Below are 17,146 nucleotides of genomic sequence, written 5' to 3' on the forward strand. Positions count from 1 at the left end.
TTAAATTCGTTTTGGGGAAAATTTGGACAGAGGGAGAACCAAACTAAAACCTCAATCGTAAGAACGCCTGACGCCTTTTTCAAATTACTGACAAGCCCCGGTACACAAGAAAATACTGTTCAAGAAATTAACGAAGAGGTTCTCCTTGTAAATTGGGAAAACATAGAGGAAGTTGGCGAATCCCTCAGAACCGTGAATGTCGTCTTAGCCGCGTTCACCACTGCACACGCTAGACTTAAATTATACGAGCACTTGGATCAGCTAGAAAATCAAGTTCTGTATTATGACACAGATAGTGTACTGTACATACACAAGGAGGGAATGTACAAAGTTCCTACCGGTGACTACCTAGGGGAGATGACCGATGAGTTGGTCGACTACGGTCCCGGTTCATACATTGTAGAATTCGTTTCTGGTGGTCCTAAAACCTATGCCTACTTAGTGTGGTCCACAAATAAAAATTCGTTAGTTGAAGTCTGTAAAATAAAAGGTCTCACTCTAAATTTAAAAACTAGTAAACGTTTAAATTTTGAAAAATTAAAAGAAATGGTTTTCAGTGAGACAAACAATTGCCTAGAAATAATAGAAAACCGTATTAGACGGACAAAAGACAAAAACATAGTTACCGTAGAAGAGACTAAACTATTTAAAATTACCTGTCCTAAGCGTAAGCGGGAAGGAGAGTATGAGACACTACCGTATGGCTATAGTAAAGTTTCTAAATATTAGTATATTATAGTATACTCACAGTGGGTGTAAATATAGCCTCCTTCACTCTTCTAAACACCGTCACCACAAACAATAACCTTCGTAATTCAATACGTTTCCCCCTCGTCCTCTTTAATTTTTCCCGAGATTGCTCGAGTAGATGCTGCTTCTCCTCCATCACTGAGAGCTCTCCTCTAAGTACGCTCCTCCGATCCTCCGTAAGTTCACAGACCCGCCTTCCGCATAACAGTGAACTTTTTCTGACATGGTGACGCATACTCCCCACTATCACCGTCACCAACCGCAAGCGTACGTAATGTATTTTCCTGGAGTCCTCAGAGTATATTGATTTTTAGAGAATCTTAAGGCTATGCCCCGGACAGCTTCAGGGGTTCTGGAAGCGCGAGTGAATGAGACCTCTAAGGCCGGCGTAAAACCTGTAAGTCCTGGGGTCACGAATGAAGGTCACTGGCGCGGCCTAACAGCCCGTAAACCTGAATGTTGTATGTGAATGAGACCTCTAAGGACGGACTAAACTCCTGAAAATCCTGGGGTCACGAATGAAGGTCTCTAAGGCCGGCGTAAAACCTGTAAGTCCTGGGACCTGAATGTTGTGCGTACGACAGAACCCCTGGAGGCACCTCACTGGCGCTGCCTAACCTAGAGTGCGGTCTCTTTCTATCTTAAGGACTTACCTAAAGCCTCCAAATATTTAAGAACATCGCGTTGTCCTCCTCTTCGTCGGAGTACCACCCGACGTCGTAATCCTCTATAGGTCCCTCGAAAGGGACACGAGACCCTGATGCTGAACAAAAATCCGATACTTTAGATTGTAGAGTATCTATCAGATTGAAAATCACTAGTAAACGTTCGAAACAAGTGTTACTTACCTTTAACGGTTGGTGATGGAGGCGGTGGCGGAGGAGGTGGTGGCGGTGGAGGCGGTGGCGGAGGAGGCGGTGGCGGAGGAGGCGGTGGCGGAGGAGGCGGTGGCGGAGGAGGCGATGACGGAGGAGGCGGTAGCTCCTTGGCGAGGTACTGCCACAATACCACCAGCACCGTTGCCAACATTGTAACTGACTGCGTTACAGAACGCGAGAGCTTTATGGAAGGGAGAGGTCACATGACCTCAAGTCAATGTCGCCGGGGAGGTGCGAGTGTTTCATTCTAACTCAAACCATGGCCGAGTCTAGACCATTTCAGCCACGCTCCCTGTTTGGCCTCGCTAAAAAAACCGTGGTCAAGCAGTTCCGTAACGACTTCCGTGCCCTTATGAATTTAGAGGTACCACTGACGGTCATGGACGCTCTCATGTAGGAACACGGTAAATACGACTGCCTCAGTGCGGAGTGTGTACTGTACACACCACTTGGAGGTGCACACTCTTACTGCGGTCTAATGTGTGTCATCACGGATCTTGCTATAGAACCTTACTTCCAGATGTATTTTGAAAGTCTACGCCCCAACGCCTCCATTATCCATTTGAGAAGATACCGTATGACCCCCAACAGTTACATTCTCCGTACGGAAAGAAACCTTACGCTAGAGCCGGAAGTTTTGATCGATGCGGAACATGTATATTACTTTTCGCTATCTAGCGATGATGTTGAACATCTAGACAGGACATTACGCTGTAGAACGTGCAGAAGGTCTCTGCTCAAAAATGCGTGGAGAGGTAGATGCAACTGCTTCCGCTAAACCGTCTAATGGGACAGTATTTGATCACCGGGCGACAACCAGTTACTTCTGGATTGGCCCTCAAAATCAAATACTGTTTAACCTGGGCATCGAGCATGCGAGTGTTCGATGTGGGTGTTCCAAACCACACCACTTAGACGAATATAAATACCGGTATACAGATTATTTTTTCTTCATTTACAAAATGGACGCGATAGCGAAAGAACTGCACAAACCGGCTAGGCGTAACTATCCCAGACGCAGGGTTACGCTGAAAGGAATTAATGATCTATACCAGGCCGACCTAGTAGAGATGATACCTTACTCGAGAGTAAACAGAGGTTACAAGTATATACTGACGATGCTAAACTGTTTCTCAAAATTTGCGTTTGCCGTTCCTATAAAGAACAAGACCGGTGCTGAAGTCGCGCATGCACTAGAACCTATACTGTCTAAACACAAGATGAAAAACTTTCAAACGGACCACGGTAAAGAATGGTACAACAGTCACGTAAAAAAACTTTTAAACAAACACAGCATTAACCATCACTCGACCTACTCACATTTGAAAAGTTCCATTGTGGAACGTCTAAACAGAACCCTGAAAGAAAAAATGTATGAGAGATTTACGGCACGCGGTAGCTACGAGTGGTTAAGTATTTTACCAGACACAGTCAAGGAGTACAACAGTAGTGTGCACAGGACAATCGGTATGAAACCAAAAGATGTTAGACGAAAACACGTAAAACAGATTCTCGCCCGTATAAATAAACATAATAAAGTGGTTAAAACAAAAAATCCCAATTTCCGTGTAAACGATCAGGTTAGGATTAGCAAATACAAAGGTGTATTTAAAAAAGGATATCTACCCAACTGGTCAAATGAAATATTTACAATATTTGCGATAAAACCTACAAAACCTGTAACGTATAAATTACAAGACATAAGAGGTGATATTTTGCAAGGCGGTTTCTATGAGCAGGAACTGATAAGAACCGCAACAGGAAATGCCTATCTCGTTGATAAAGTACTCCGGAGGAAAGGCTCCAAGGTCTTGGTGCGGTGGCGCGGTTATGACGATACTCACAATAGCTGGGTAAACTCCAAAGATATTATTAAACCTAAAAAAGTAAATTATAAAACATGATGCAATACCATGGAACCGTCATTACCAAAATGAAGCTCGTAAAGCAAGCCACGACGTTTAATGTCCACAACATGGACGAGTATATAGGTAGAGGTTTAATTCGCAAAAACAAAAACGTCCGCTTTTACCAGACTCGATAAGAGGTTTCATTGTAGGCCCTTCAAACTGTGGTAAAACAAACGTGTTATTTAATCTGATCACCGATCCGAACGGATTACGATTCGAGGATGTGTACGTATTTTCAAAGTCATTGTACCAACCAAAGTATCAATTACTGGCTAAAATGATACCGAAGGAAGTAGGGTATTTCGCGTATGACGATAGCTCCCTGGTCATTGAACCGGACGAGGCTAAGGAAAACTCTTTGGTGATTTTTGACGATATAGCTTGCGAAAAGCACGGCAATATCCGCAGTTACTTCGCTATGGGGAGGCACAAGAACGTAGATACATTCTATCTCAGTCAAACCTACAGTCACATACCGAAACAGCTGATCAGAGACAATGCAAATCTCATAATACTCTTCAAACAGGATGACATGAACCTACACCACGCTTACAGTGATCATTTCAATACTGATATGAGATTTGAAAAATTCAAACAGTTGTGCAGTATGGCGTGGAAGGACAAACACGGTTTTATCGTCATTAGCAAGGACGATGACATTGATAAAGGGCGGTACCGAGTAGGTATAGACAGTTTTGTTCAAGACCTATAATGGTGAGGATCTACACTTATAACGACATCAGAGGGTTCTCGGACCAGAGACTCCACAAAGTCAACTCAAATCTGTGTACATGGTACTACCCGGACAAGAAAAAATTTTGCGGTAATTACTGTAGCAGACGACCACCACACGGTTTCCTTTTCAATAGAAGGTGTTGGAGACACAAACGCCAAGGACAGTACAGTGCAACCATTCCTCCTGTAATTCTGTTAATGATTTCGTCCAGCGAACGGTTTTATAACCGCGATATCTGGATAGAATTTTTTAAAAGGAGCCAGGAGAAAGGTGTACCGTTTGAACTCGTTGTATACCACGAAGACATGTTAAAGTGTACTGTGCGGGAATCGCAGAACCTCTTGTCCAGATTCAGACCGTTTCCAGACCAATTCGGTAAGCTTGTACCGCTGAGAAACGCGCACGGCGGTATATACTTTGCCCAAGTCTGTATAAAGATGTTCTACAGATGTTCATTCTCACGGAGCGAACTATACCTATTAGGAGACCCGTTAAAATCTACAGACAAGTACTGGCCTCAAAATGCTACAGCGACATCAGCTATAATGAGGCGTACGTAAACGATCGTACGAGGCCGATCCCGAGGTGGACTACCGAGAGGCGAGAGAAACAAAGAGTTTGCGGCTGTAAATAATCTGTGCCAGAGCCTCTTTACTTCAGAATTTCTAAAGGTGGCTTTACCAACTGTCCCTATGTACTGTGAAAGGTTCGGAATAAGTCTGATTGACGGAGTGTATAGTATTACAAACCGTGATCAGTTTGAGGCGTGGAGGAGATTTACAGGAGCCAATCCTTGTGAGTTCTGGCTACTCAACTCATACCTGATCCATATACACGGTAGGGTGATTAACCCTATCGCTCGGTTAAAAGAGTATATGGATAAGGCGGTAGAGAATGACAAGTACACGGTGGCCGATATCCCGCAGTGGAGAGACGGATGGAAGAGAACGTTTGTATTTAGATCACGAGCGCAAGTGCAAATACCGAGATCAATCTACTTCAGGAAACTGGGTACGGTAGCGTCACTTAGTGACGTTATACACTACCTTAGAAAACACAAGAAACGCGCAATGTTTTTCAGACAAGTCGAACTACCGTAGTTAAAAGTGTCAACTCAACACAGACACGGTCAGTGTGCAATATGGAGCCAAACAAGAAGAAGGTAAGATTTGACGACAGAGTGAAGGTTCATTTCGTTCCAAGATACGATGAGTGCAGAGGTATTGATGTATCACATGTTTTTGAGCAAATGAGGAAAGCGTATATAAATGTTAAACGGACAGATGGTGTCATCATTGATAAAAATGGAGCGGAACGAGAAACAGCTTACAGCTGAGATATCAAAGTTGAGAACGGCCATCAGGCGAAAGTATAAGGAGTTTAAACAAGGGACTCTGTCTACCGAGATACGTCTGGAAAACCAGTACAAACCACTCCTATCTGAACTGCGCAAGAAAACCAAGAATTCCGAAAATATAAAAATCGAACCTGAGGAAGAGCAGGAGATAAAAGAGGAACCGACCAAGTTCTCTCCCGCTGTAACATCATCTCCGAGAGTACCCGCTTACTTACAGGACGACGAAGTGTTGGAGACTAGTGATCCACCTTTACCCGAAGCTAGCGATATCCTTTCCACCGCTAAAGGACAACTAGAGGCTTCACAATGGGTGGAAAACACATTCCAAAATGCACTTACAGTCAAGTACATGAAGTCACTGATGAAGGACATTCCTAGTCAAAGAAAGATTGATTCCATATACGGACCACGCTATGATAACGGTACACTAATGATTGGAAACAAAGTGTTAAATTTCGATAGTAACGGTAGTATAGTCATAGATGATGTGTACTACAAACCTACGAAAGGTCTGTACGAATTGGTCTTTAAACGCGCACCGTTACATTACGATGAAAATGATTTGGTCACTTACAAGGATATATTGAACAGGACACACGCTCACAAAAGAGGTTACAATTATAAAAGTACCATAAACCGTAACAAATCAACAAAATACGAACTTGTCATTTCAAAACTATTTCCCAAAGCTTACTCGGGCAAAGGCTTCAAGGATATGTCAAACCCTGATCCCGTGTATTACGACGATCCGAACGAATTGTGTGAGAGATTAAAGGTTTTAATAGGTTCAGCTGAGGCGGGTAATACGGGTCATAAAAACGAAATTATAAACATCGTGGAAGAGTTGAGGGAGTTGAAACTCATCCGTGGTAGAGGAAATTCCAGGTATAGAGCATTGGTATAAAAAGTAAAGGATGTTCTCTTAGATTACAGTTTCAAAATGAGCGTGGACAAGTTTGGTCGCACCGGTGGCGAGACCGGTAAAAGAGGCCCTCCTGGGGTCGGGTTTCGCATAATGGTAGACGGTAATTACGATATCAAGGGCAAGCGGTTATGTAACGTGGCCGATGCCCAGCAGAGTCTAGACGCTATAAACCTGCAGACCTTGGACAAGAAATTAAATGGCACTAAAACAGATATGACCCGGTCTATGCTCAAGACACTGAATGTGAATAAACTCGATGCCAGAAATAATACAATACCTAACGTAGCTAACCCTACGAACGAAGCGGATGCCGTCAACTTGCGAACGCTAAATAAAAGAACCATTAACGTTCCATAATGAGATAATAGACGCTAAAAAGAGAAGAATAATCAACCTGAGCGATGGTGAAGGATTAAACGACGCTGTCACTCTGTCACAACTACATAACCTTACACCTATCAAGAATATTAGAGATTCTACCGTTACTTTCAATAATTTCAGACTCCGCAGCGTTGGATGGCCGGTCGAACCTACGGACGCTACGACTAAACGATATGTAGATAGCCATATACCCCAAATTGGCAAAGACAGGCATTGGAGTTTTGGACATAAGCGTCTGAGCGAGATTGAAGAGCCTCTATACGAGGGTGAAGCTGTTAATCTCAAATACTTTCAAAAACACGCCATGACCAGAGCGGGGCGAAATTGGAACGCGCACGGCGGTAAAGTCACTAATCTGGGAGATCCTACCGAAATGAGTGACGCGGTGACCGTGAATTACCTAGTGAGAGTTCTGAGTAATGTTGTGCACGGTATGTACAAACTACAGTCTCCGCCGCTAGACGCTATACACGTAACCGATAAAGACGAGTGGAACATTGTCGACCCTTACTTTAGGAACCCGGTGACCAGGGTGAGATCGAGATATAAGTAGGTTGTTGACATTTTTACCGTCAGTTTACTTTAGAACCTGGCGAGATGCGGTTACTTGTACTTGTACTGGTCCACCTGACCGCAGCAAACAAGACCCTGACCTACTTAGAGAAATACGGCTATCTCAACAGCAACGGAACATCGCTGACTAACAATATTAAGCACGCCGTTACGAGGTTCCAGGAGGTCTTCGGACTACAGGTGACCGGATATGAAAACGAGGAGACGCTGAAGGTGATGGACACACCCAGATGCGGTAACTCGGACGAAGGCATAGCCCCGTTTTCCGTGACCCCATTAGTTAAATGGAACTCAACTCGGGTCACGTGGAACATGATTGGCTCTGGCATCCAGTATGCTAACATCGTTGAGAGAGCGTTTTCTTTGTACTCCAAACACTCTGCTCTCGAATTCCGTAGAAGTTACAGTGATCCCACTATAATGGTAGTGATTTCCCCTAAGAAACACGTGGCGTACTACCTTAAAAGCACTTGCAGTTACGATTTTGACGGTCCAGGCGGCGTTCTCGGCCACGCCTTTCTCCCTCGACCGTGGCTGAACCAATCGGATATACACCTTGATTTCGAAGAGGACTGGGACTTTACAATGAATATACCCGCACCGGAGAAGACTTCGTTCTTTGTAGTGATGGTCCATGAAATAGGCCATGCTCTCGGTCTTCAGCATTCGTCTGTGTTACGATCCGTAATGTTTCCGTCCTATTACCCGCCATCGGGTATCAACAACTTGTACGAATTTCATTTGGACAGAGACGATCAGCTTGCAATTCAGGTTTTGTACGGACCGCCTGTCCCCTCCTCCTCCTCCTCCTCCTCCACGTCCACAACATCATCCACTACAACATCCACTACTACTACGACAACAACATCGACTACCACTAGGCCTACCACGCCTACACCTACAGAATTGGACATTTGTCATTTACGGCACAAACTCAACACGTTCTTAGTAGTGAGAAACAGACTGTACGCGTTTTACTGTAAATACGTTTGGATACTCAGCCTGAACGAAGCCCATAGAACGCCTGAAGAGTTTACCAATCCTCTGATAATTACAGAGTGGTTGACGTTCTTACCGTCAGACTTTAATAATGTCTCAGCCGTGTACCAGAGACCGAACGGAGACGTAGTCATGATTGTGGACAGGACTTTATACGTTATAGATTACCCGTCACTTAGACTGTCCAATCAAAGACCCATTAGCAGAATCGTACATACCAGAGTTAAGAAAGTCAATGCAGCATTAAACAGTAATATGGGTAAGACCTACGTCTTCGTCGATGACGAGTTTGTTGTAGAGTTGAACGAATGCACCCTCACAGGCACCATGTTAGGGATGACCTCAAGCGTACTCCCAGGTGTTCCAGGATCTATAAAGGGTGGATTCAGGTATATAAACGGTCGTATTTACTTTATAACAGACAGTTACGTGCTGGAGTTTGACGAGTTTACCGGTACTGTCACGAAATCCGAGGCGGACATCTTCGACGTATTGCAGATTACTTGTGTGCGTGAATCGCTACTCAAACAGTTGTATAAAGTGATACGGTATATAAATGGCGAATCACAAGCGTAAATAAAACAGAGTGAAACGAGCTGTCAAGCGGGGTAGAGGTATAGTGACCAGCGCGCTGAAAAACGCACTGCCCGCTGTAGGCACCATAATAAACCGTGCTGTTGACGCTTTACCAGTTGAATTACACCTTCCCGGAGGTTTTCGGTACTGTGGGCCGGGCACCCGATTGTCCGAAAGACTTGCACGTGGCGAGAAGGGTATAAATCCCTTGGACGAATATTGTAAAATCCACGATATAGCGTACTCGAAATACACGGATTTGGAACACCGGCGAGAGGCCGACAAAGAATTGGCTAGAAGGGCTTGGCAAAGGGTGAAATCAGGAGACGCTAGTGTAGGAGAAAAGGCTGCGGCCTTAGCAGTGACTGCAGCCATGAAAGCTAAAACAGCGTTTGGGGGTGGAAGAAAGAAAAAAACAAAGACAAAGCGAGGGAGGGGTGAGTCAAAAGGGCGAGGCCTCTACCTGAAACCTTACCCAAAGAGGGGAGGTGGTGGGGTGAGGAAAAGGAAGAGGTGTTGTAAAAAAAAACAACAATCTCGATACCGATAAAACCTCTAACAAACCACGAATTGATCCGTTACGCTAGGTTACTCAATATTCCGAACTTTCGAGATGTATACATGAGGGACACACTGCCCAAGACCCCGCGGCTGTACGAGTCGGCTGTAGTAAATCTGGACAGTTCACAAGATGAAGGAACGCACTTGGTCTGTTATAAGAAACTAGGAAATAGAGTGTACTACTTTGACAGTTTTGGTAATCTGAGACCGCCGGTAGAACTCGTATCTTACTTTGGGTCCGGTGTCAGTGTACAGTATAACTATGAGCGTAAACAGTCTGATGACTCAGTAGTCTGCGGACACTTGTGTTTGAAGTTTCTAGCAAATAATGTTTTCACTTAGCGGTGTGGCTCCGCACGTATCTTGTGAGGTCTTTCCACCAATGGATTTGAGCGATGGGGAGTACGAAATCGGCCTAATTGACCTGTCCACGTACTATACAATTCCGAACATTGAAAAGGGTATAAATGACAAGTTTCACTACGGAAACGGTAAAGAGATAGTAATAGATGAAGGGTCGTACGAAATTGAAAACATTGAAGAATATATCAAGTCGCACATTGACGGAGGCGTGACGTTCAGTCTTAAGGCAAACAATAACACTCTAAGGTCCGAAGTATCGTGCAGAGAAGCGATACATTTCGAAATATCGGAATCCATAGCTCCTGTACTAGGTTTCACCGCGAAAATGCTCGAGCCTAATAGAGTCCACATGTCCGACCTCCCCGTCAGTATTATGGCGGTAAACACGATACGTGTTGAGTGTAATATCGCCCGAGGATCCTTTCAAAACGGTGTAGAAGGACACGTGCTGCATGGGTTTTACCCTGAAGTTGCTCCAGGGTATAAAATAGTCGATAAACCGAGCACAGTCATCTATTTACCTGTGAACGTCCGTAGGGTGAACAATATATCTGTCTCTCTCAAAGACCAGGCCGGTGAATTGATAAACTTTAGAAACGAACCGTTATCGTTACGTATGCACATAAGGAAACGGCAATGGGTCTAGTATTTAGAGAAGTGCCGTACACCGTTCCCCTCATTCGATCACAAAAGACCGCGGTGTTAACACCTAAGAACATCAAGTTTATTAGATCGCTGGGTTTTAAGTATGGCTCTGCTATCGATAGAATCGGCCGTCGAGTACGATGAGGCAATAACCGGTTGGGAGTTTCACTCTCACAAACCGTACGCCTCGTCAACTCTAAAGAATAACGACGAAATCAGGATTCCAATCAGTCAACAGGATATAATTACAGCACCGTTCGAAAGCAGTTTATACATCAGTGGAAAAGTGCGTGCCAAGAAGGCAGACGGGACCGCGGCCGTTGTTACATTAATAAACAACGCTATTGCGTTTTTATTCGACGATATAAGGTACGAGATCGGCGGTATAGAGGTTGACAGGGTGAAAAATGTAGGTATTACAAGTACAATAAAAGGACTGATCTCCATGAGGAAAGAGGAGGAGGCGGGTCTCTTCAATGCATGTTGGCTAGGTCCGGGTGAAACCGGTCAGGCCAGTGAATTTACATATTCAGTGCCTCTAAAACTGTTGCTGGGTTTTGCCGAGGATTATAAAAAGATCGTGGTCAATGTCAGACAGGAACTGATTATCTTGAGGTCGGCTACCGACATTAACGCGGTCAAAAAGCACGGATGCGGCTAACCTCGACTTTGAAATAACCTCGCTCTACTGGCGTGTTCCACACATTACTGTATCCGACAGTTACAAATTGAAATTATTGCGTGTTATTGAGAAAGATACTCTGATTCATCTGCCGTTTCGGTCCTGGGAAATTCACGAACACCCCTCTTTACCACAAACGACTCGTCAGAGTTGGACGATAAAAACGAGCTCTCAAATTGAGAAACCCCGTTACGTTGTTTTAGCATTTCAGACAGGAAGAAAAAATGATCTAAAAATAGATGCGTCTTCTTTTGACCGTTGCGACCTGACAAATGTAAGACTATATTTGAATTCGCAATATTATCCTTACGACAATGTCCACGGTGACTTGTGCATTTTTTACGAGATGTTTACAAGATTCCAAAGTTCGTACTATCAGAAACCGGGAGCGCCTACTGTTGATTTTGGAAAATTCAAGTCCCACGCGCCTCTCTATGTGATTGATTGTTCTAAACAGAACGATTCGATCAAGTCGGGACCTGTAGATGTGAGATTGGAATTTGAGGCGAAAAATAATTTTCCGGCAAACACAACGGCGTACTGCCTCCTCTTGCATGACTCCCACATGGCGTACACCCTGCTTACCGGTAACGTAAAACGTATGATGTAATAAATTGAGGGTTCCTGATGCTAGACTTCATTAGCTCAATCATGTCTGACCGGGAGTGTCCTAATCAATGCACCGTAACTATTCGACTGCTTAAAGATAACGAAACTGTTAGCACTAATAAGTTGGATGTAGAAGAGGGTGAGTCTGATTACGGAGATGATTACCATGTAAGCAAACTCCCAGAGTTTGATGCATTTAGAATCATATTTGAGAGATATGAACCTGTTAGTGACAGATACAACGAGACTGTTCTTGAGGATTTTGCTAATGTAATATTCAAGAAAGAGGATCGCTCTGTTGGCGAACTAAGCATTAATGTAAAAGAGTGGAATCTGTTCCACTCTAAAATATTTTACGTCAAGGATTTTCCCGCCTTTGACGGTTTCGTGTTGGCGTATCTACAACACACTATTGATGATGGTTTAGAGTACTGCATGTATTGTAGCGATTACACATACGAGATCCGTTGCAATTAGAAAATTTAAATCCAACCGTATTTCCTAGCCCTCCTATTGGTCAGAATAAACTCGTCTCTGATTGGTCTAAATTTGGAGGTTTAAAAGTATATAAGGGGTACTGTGGAAGGTACGGTCATACAAGACCGAGACCGAGACCATGGAGGACCCATCAACGGCTATGGACCTGGAGCCTACGAGGATCCCTAGACGCAAGGAGCCTATAAACTCGTTAAACGGGAATTTTTCTTAAGTCTGTTTATTTTATTGATTGTGATCTTTCTTTAAAGTGTGTGATTGTGGGTTTTGTTAAAAACAGGGATGACTCTCTCGGGATACTGTTTAAGGGTAAAAAGGGTTGCGTTTATTGGTCACACGATGTGTTTAATCAGTTTTCACAAAACTTCAATAGCGTTAGTCTAGCCTTGGAGGCCTCACATAGGTTTTACCTAAAGGCGGATGGTGGGGAGGATATCAAGGTCATCAATGTATTTGGTAAGCAATGTGTGTTCATCTACGACGGTGAACATTCATTAACGCTTAACAAAAACGAGTGGAATCAGTTCATTGCCAACCTCCCACTGATCCACATCGTATTGAGAGATCTGTTTCTGATTGAGGAGTCTGTTAAAGCCACAATTGAAAACAGTGACAGTGAGAGGGAGTGTGCGGAGGCTCTCCCTAGTCCCATAGCTCACAGGCTGTCTCTCGAAATTGAACTTTTCAAACGGTGGCCAAATGGAGGCAGTTGAGTTCCACGCTTTTAAAGATAATGACAATCGATTTATTGTAAAAGAGTTTGTAATAATCAGTCATGTCTTTCGTGCACACATCGTATTCAAGCCTCCATACGATAAAGCGGAGTTAAATTCTAAAATGGCCAGAACCGCTCGGTGGCTGGAGCGCCACTTTCACAATATCAAGTGGGAGGAGGGTGGTATCCAGTACGACGAGGGGATTATACGAGCTCTGTGTAAACCCTTTGTCACTGTGTATACTAAGGGGTTAGAAAAAGTTGAATTTTTATCTAATTTTCATAATAACGTAGTTGATAGAAATATTGTAGATAGTAAGGAGGCTATTGTTTTCGATACTCACTGTATTTTGCCTCAACATAATAGTGACGTCACTTATGCTTGTGCTTTAAAAAAGGCTCTAGAGCGGGGTGAGTAAGTGAGTGGTAAGCTCCTAAGGCAGGCCTAAACTCTGTAAGACCTGGGGCTTTCAACTGCTCTTACGGCAGGCCTAAACTCCGTAAGACCGGGAGCAGTTGTGTGTGTGTGTGTGTGAGACAGATACCTCTATGGCAGGCCTAAACTCCGTAAGTCCAGGGGTATGTACCTCGCTCTATGTAGATGCTGTAAAATAAATAAAAATAAAAAAATAAAAAAGTCTTTGCGAGTGTTTTACGAGTTACATTGAAAGGCTTCTCCAAGTAAAGTTGCTTGTTACACTCGCGAGGATAAAAAAAATAAATAAAGTATAAAATGTATATCACCGAGAGACAGGGTTTTGCCGAGGCCCTGTCGTTGGTGAGGTACAAAAAAAATATGTTGGGAGGTAGCAAATTTGTCATGGAATGGCTACCACCTGTGATGAGCGATGGTTGGGGCTCATCACCCGAGAGGTTAGGCCTACTGGGGATGCTCTCGGTTAACAAAAAGAACGCGCCTAAGACCTGACCTCATGGGTGGTGTGGAACGAAGGTCACCTTGTACCAGCACATATGACAGGAAGCGGGTCGGCTGCATATAAGCAGAGGACGCGTGTGTATCCTGCACTTTCCTATCATGTTCGACTGTGAACGATTGGCGTCGGTTACCATAGTCTGCTTCCTGGTGGCCACTGCCATGTTCGTGGTTATGCTGGGAGTACTGTGTTGTGCCCCCAGAGCCAGGATCGGCAACACCACAGTGTTGCTGGTAATACTGGCACTCCTGAGTGTCGCATCCGCTGGCCGTGAAGACGTAAGTCATGCAATAATTTCAATTTTTAACTGTTATACTGTTTACTGATATATTTAGTAATATTCGAATAATGTTTAGGAACAACCGCAACCCTCGCCATCTACAGGCGGTTGGACAGGGGATGATGATGGAGCCATAGACTTGGTACGTTTAGTAATAATAATGATACCGATATCCCTGCACTTTAATGAAACTGATTACTGATACAGAATTATTTGCAGGCTCAACCATCGACATCGAGGGGAGGCTGGTCGGCGAGCGGATGGTCTCGCAGAGGTCAGGAAGTGAGTGTTTGTTCGTGTTTGTTTTTTTTTTTTTTTTGTTGTTGTTGTATCATGTATCGCATAACTTATAAATATTGTTTATCAGATCCAGAACCCCGCTAGACCCCGCAGTGAGCCGATCCCCATTCCTACGACGGTACGTATAATAGTACTAATGTTGTGTTTTTCGTCATATGACGGGTTTTCAATTTTTTATATATTTTGTATTTTCAGACGGCGCGACCTATCTGCGTGATAGAGGACGTCTTTTCGCTTGCTCCTCGTCGTCACAGGCCTATTGTGAGTTTTACTGTGATATTTTACGTGTTACACTTTACGTATGTACCTTAAGGAATTTATGACTAATGGGTTTGTTTGTTTTCTTTTGTAAGAGACGTGTGGAGGACTACATTGGGTTCTGTGACGAGGATCTTGGGGAGGTAATAACCATTCTCTCATCTACGTACGGATATTGAACGGTTTGTGGCGTACACTGATGATTCTCCTCGTGTTTTACAGATGTTTCCAGAGTCCGACCTTGTCGAGGCTCTTGACCGGGCAGAGATTCAAGAGCACGATAGGGAGATTTCGGAACTGCTGGATCGTCTGAACGAGCCGCAGGAGGTCTGGGATGAAACGAGTCTGGATCAAAGGGTTAGTTCAATCCCCTCTCACAATTGGAAGTACAATTTACGGATGTGTGGTAAATAGCATATCTGAGGGTGTATGTATATGTACATATCAGCTCACTGCAGCCTGCATTGCTGTCTCAATCACAGTCTGCAGCTGCTTGGGGATGGTCACTGCCTGCGGGTAGTGACGATGACAGCTATGACACCTCTCAGAGGCGCCGTTCCGTGGAAGTGGCGCATCCCTCTGTCGCACCGTCACCCACTCCTCCGACTCGCCCACCCTCCCTGTTCCACCCCATGATGGCCTCTCAGGCCTCTCACCGGCCGGCGGTTCGTCAACAGAGTCTGACTCTACGTTCCTATTGTCGCAAGGGTCCGTCCCCTCAACACCCCCGTCACCGGAGCTCCCACAAATCCGACCTTCGGTACGCAATATTGAATTACTTTGAATTGTACATTATGACTTGTTTTCAGTGTTGTAATATTTCTTCTGTTTTAGCCCAGGGTCTTGGAAGTGGCGCATTCCTCTGTCGCACCGTCACCCACTCCTCCGACTCGCCCACCCTCCCCGGTACCACCCCATGATGGCCTCTCAGGCCTCTCACCGGCCGGCGGTTCGTCAACAGAGTCTGACTCTACGTTTCTATTGTCGCAAGGGTCCGCCCCCTCAACACCCCCGTCACCGGAGCTCCCACAAATCCGACCTTCGGTACGCAATATTGAATTACTTGAATTGTACATTATGACTTGTTTTCAGTGTTGTAATCTTTCTTCTGTTTTAGCCCAGGGTCAGTGATTGGGAGTCGCGGGAATGTATTGCGGCCCGTCAACGGTATCCGATAACTGATGCGGGAGCTGCAATGGACGGCCAGTCGCCTCTTTCTAGATACCGACCGAAAGTAGCAGATCAGATTCGCCCCGGAAACTTGGCGGGAGGTTCGTGAGGACTTGGAGGATTTCCTACGATCCGTTGGGGAAAGAATGGAGGATGCCAGGCGCAATAACACCACTCCTCCACCCCCGGACGCCGAGGAGACACCTCTGTCACAGCCGCGTAGAGTTGAGTGTCCTGTATGTATGGTGAATCTTCCCACGGTTGCTCTTCGGCTGTGCGGTCATACTCTCTGTCGGACCTGTGCCGACAGAGTACACATATGTCCCACGTGCCGAGCGTTAATCGTGGGGAGGTTCAACATATTCCTCCCGAGGTAACTCTAACTCTAACTTCAATTGGTTTCAAAATTCACTTTCCATTTTAAATTCTTCAATTGGTTTCAAAATTCACTTTCCATTTTAAATTCTTCAATTGGTTTCAAAAATTCACTTTCCAAGGGACGGGGCATTATCGGGTCGTGGAGTGACAACCAGTTACTGGACGGACTCCTATACCTCGATAATGCTTAACCTGGGTACTGTGTTCCACACAGTACGAGTGTTCCGCAACCACACTCAGAAACTCTCCCTTCTAACGTCTTACTTAATTTTTATCTATATTATACATATACATATATATAAATAATTATTTTGTAGTGTGAGGGGAACCCTAGGGAATTTTTCCCGCACCCTAGGGATTTTTTCCCGCACCACGTCCCCGCCAGCGCGCGCCACGGGCGCCGCCGCCAGAAAAAGTGAGGTTATGTTTACGTGGGCGCAGCCATATTGGTTTTTTTTCTCACGTGATACATGGGCGCAGCCATATTGGAATTCCCTCCGTCCCTCGTTTCTCCCTCACAAGAGTGTGAGGACCCACCGAATCACCGATTTTGACACCCCAAAACACCCCAAAACACCCAAAACACCCAAAATTCGGAACATTTTGATAGGATAAGAGTGTGAGGAGGGAATTTCTCCCGCACATGCCCCTCCCTCTGCGCATGCGCGGC

At 44.7% G+C, this 17,146-nt stretch overlaps 1 protein-coding gene across 1 annotated transcript; it reads left to right on the top strand.

The window, feature by feature from the left end:
- The first annotated feature begins 7,534 nt into the window (after window positions 1-7,534).
- Window positions 7,535-13,153, top strand: LOC124365634 (hatching enzyme-like). The gene is made up of 3 exons (XM_046821627.1): window positions 7,535-8,475; window positions 9,673-9,793; window positions 12,857-13,153. The coding sequence occupies exons 1-3, from the start codon at window positions 7,535-7,537 to the stop codon at window positions 13,151-13,153; spliced, it is 1,359 nt and encodes a 452-aa protein (XP_046677583.1).
- Window positions 13,154-17,146: the final 3,993 nt, after the last annotated feature.

Source organism: Homalodisca vitripennis, chromosome 6, assembly GCF_021130785.1.
Source record: "Homalodisca vitripennis isolate AUS2020 chromosome 6, UT_GWSS_2.1, whole genome shotgun sequence".
Classification (NCBI taxonomy): domain Eukaryota; kingdom Metazoa; phylum Arthropoda; class Insecta; order Hemiptera; family Cicadellidae; genus Homalodisca; species Homalodisca vitripennis.

Excerpts from the sequence above, each read along its gene's own strand:
- LOC124365634 (XM_046821627.1), top strand. The coding sequence starts at position 7,535 with ATGCGGTTACTTGTACTTGTACTGGTCCACCTGACCGCAGCAAACAAG. Across the intron at positions 8,476-9,672 it reads TTAGTAGTGAGAAACAGACT|GTTACTCAATATTCCGAACT; the intron begins GTACGCGTTTTA and ends CCGTTACGCTAG. Across the intron at positions 9,794-12,856 it reads AAGATGAAGGAACGCACTTG|GCGGATGGTGGGGAGGATAT; the intron begins GTCTGTTATAAG and ends TTTTACCTAAAG.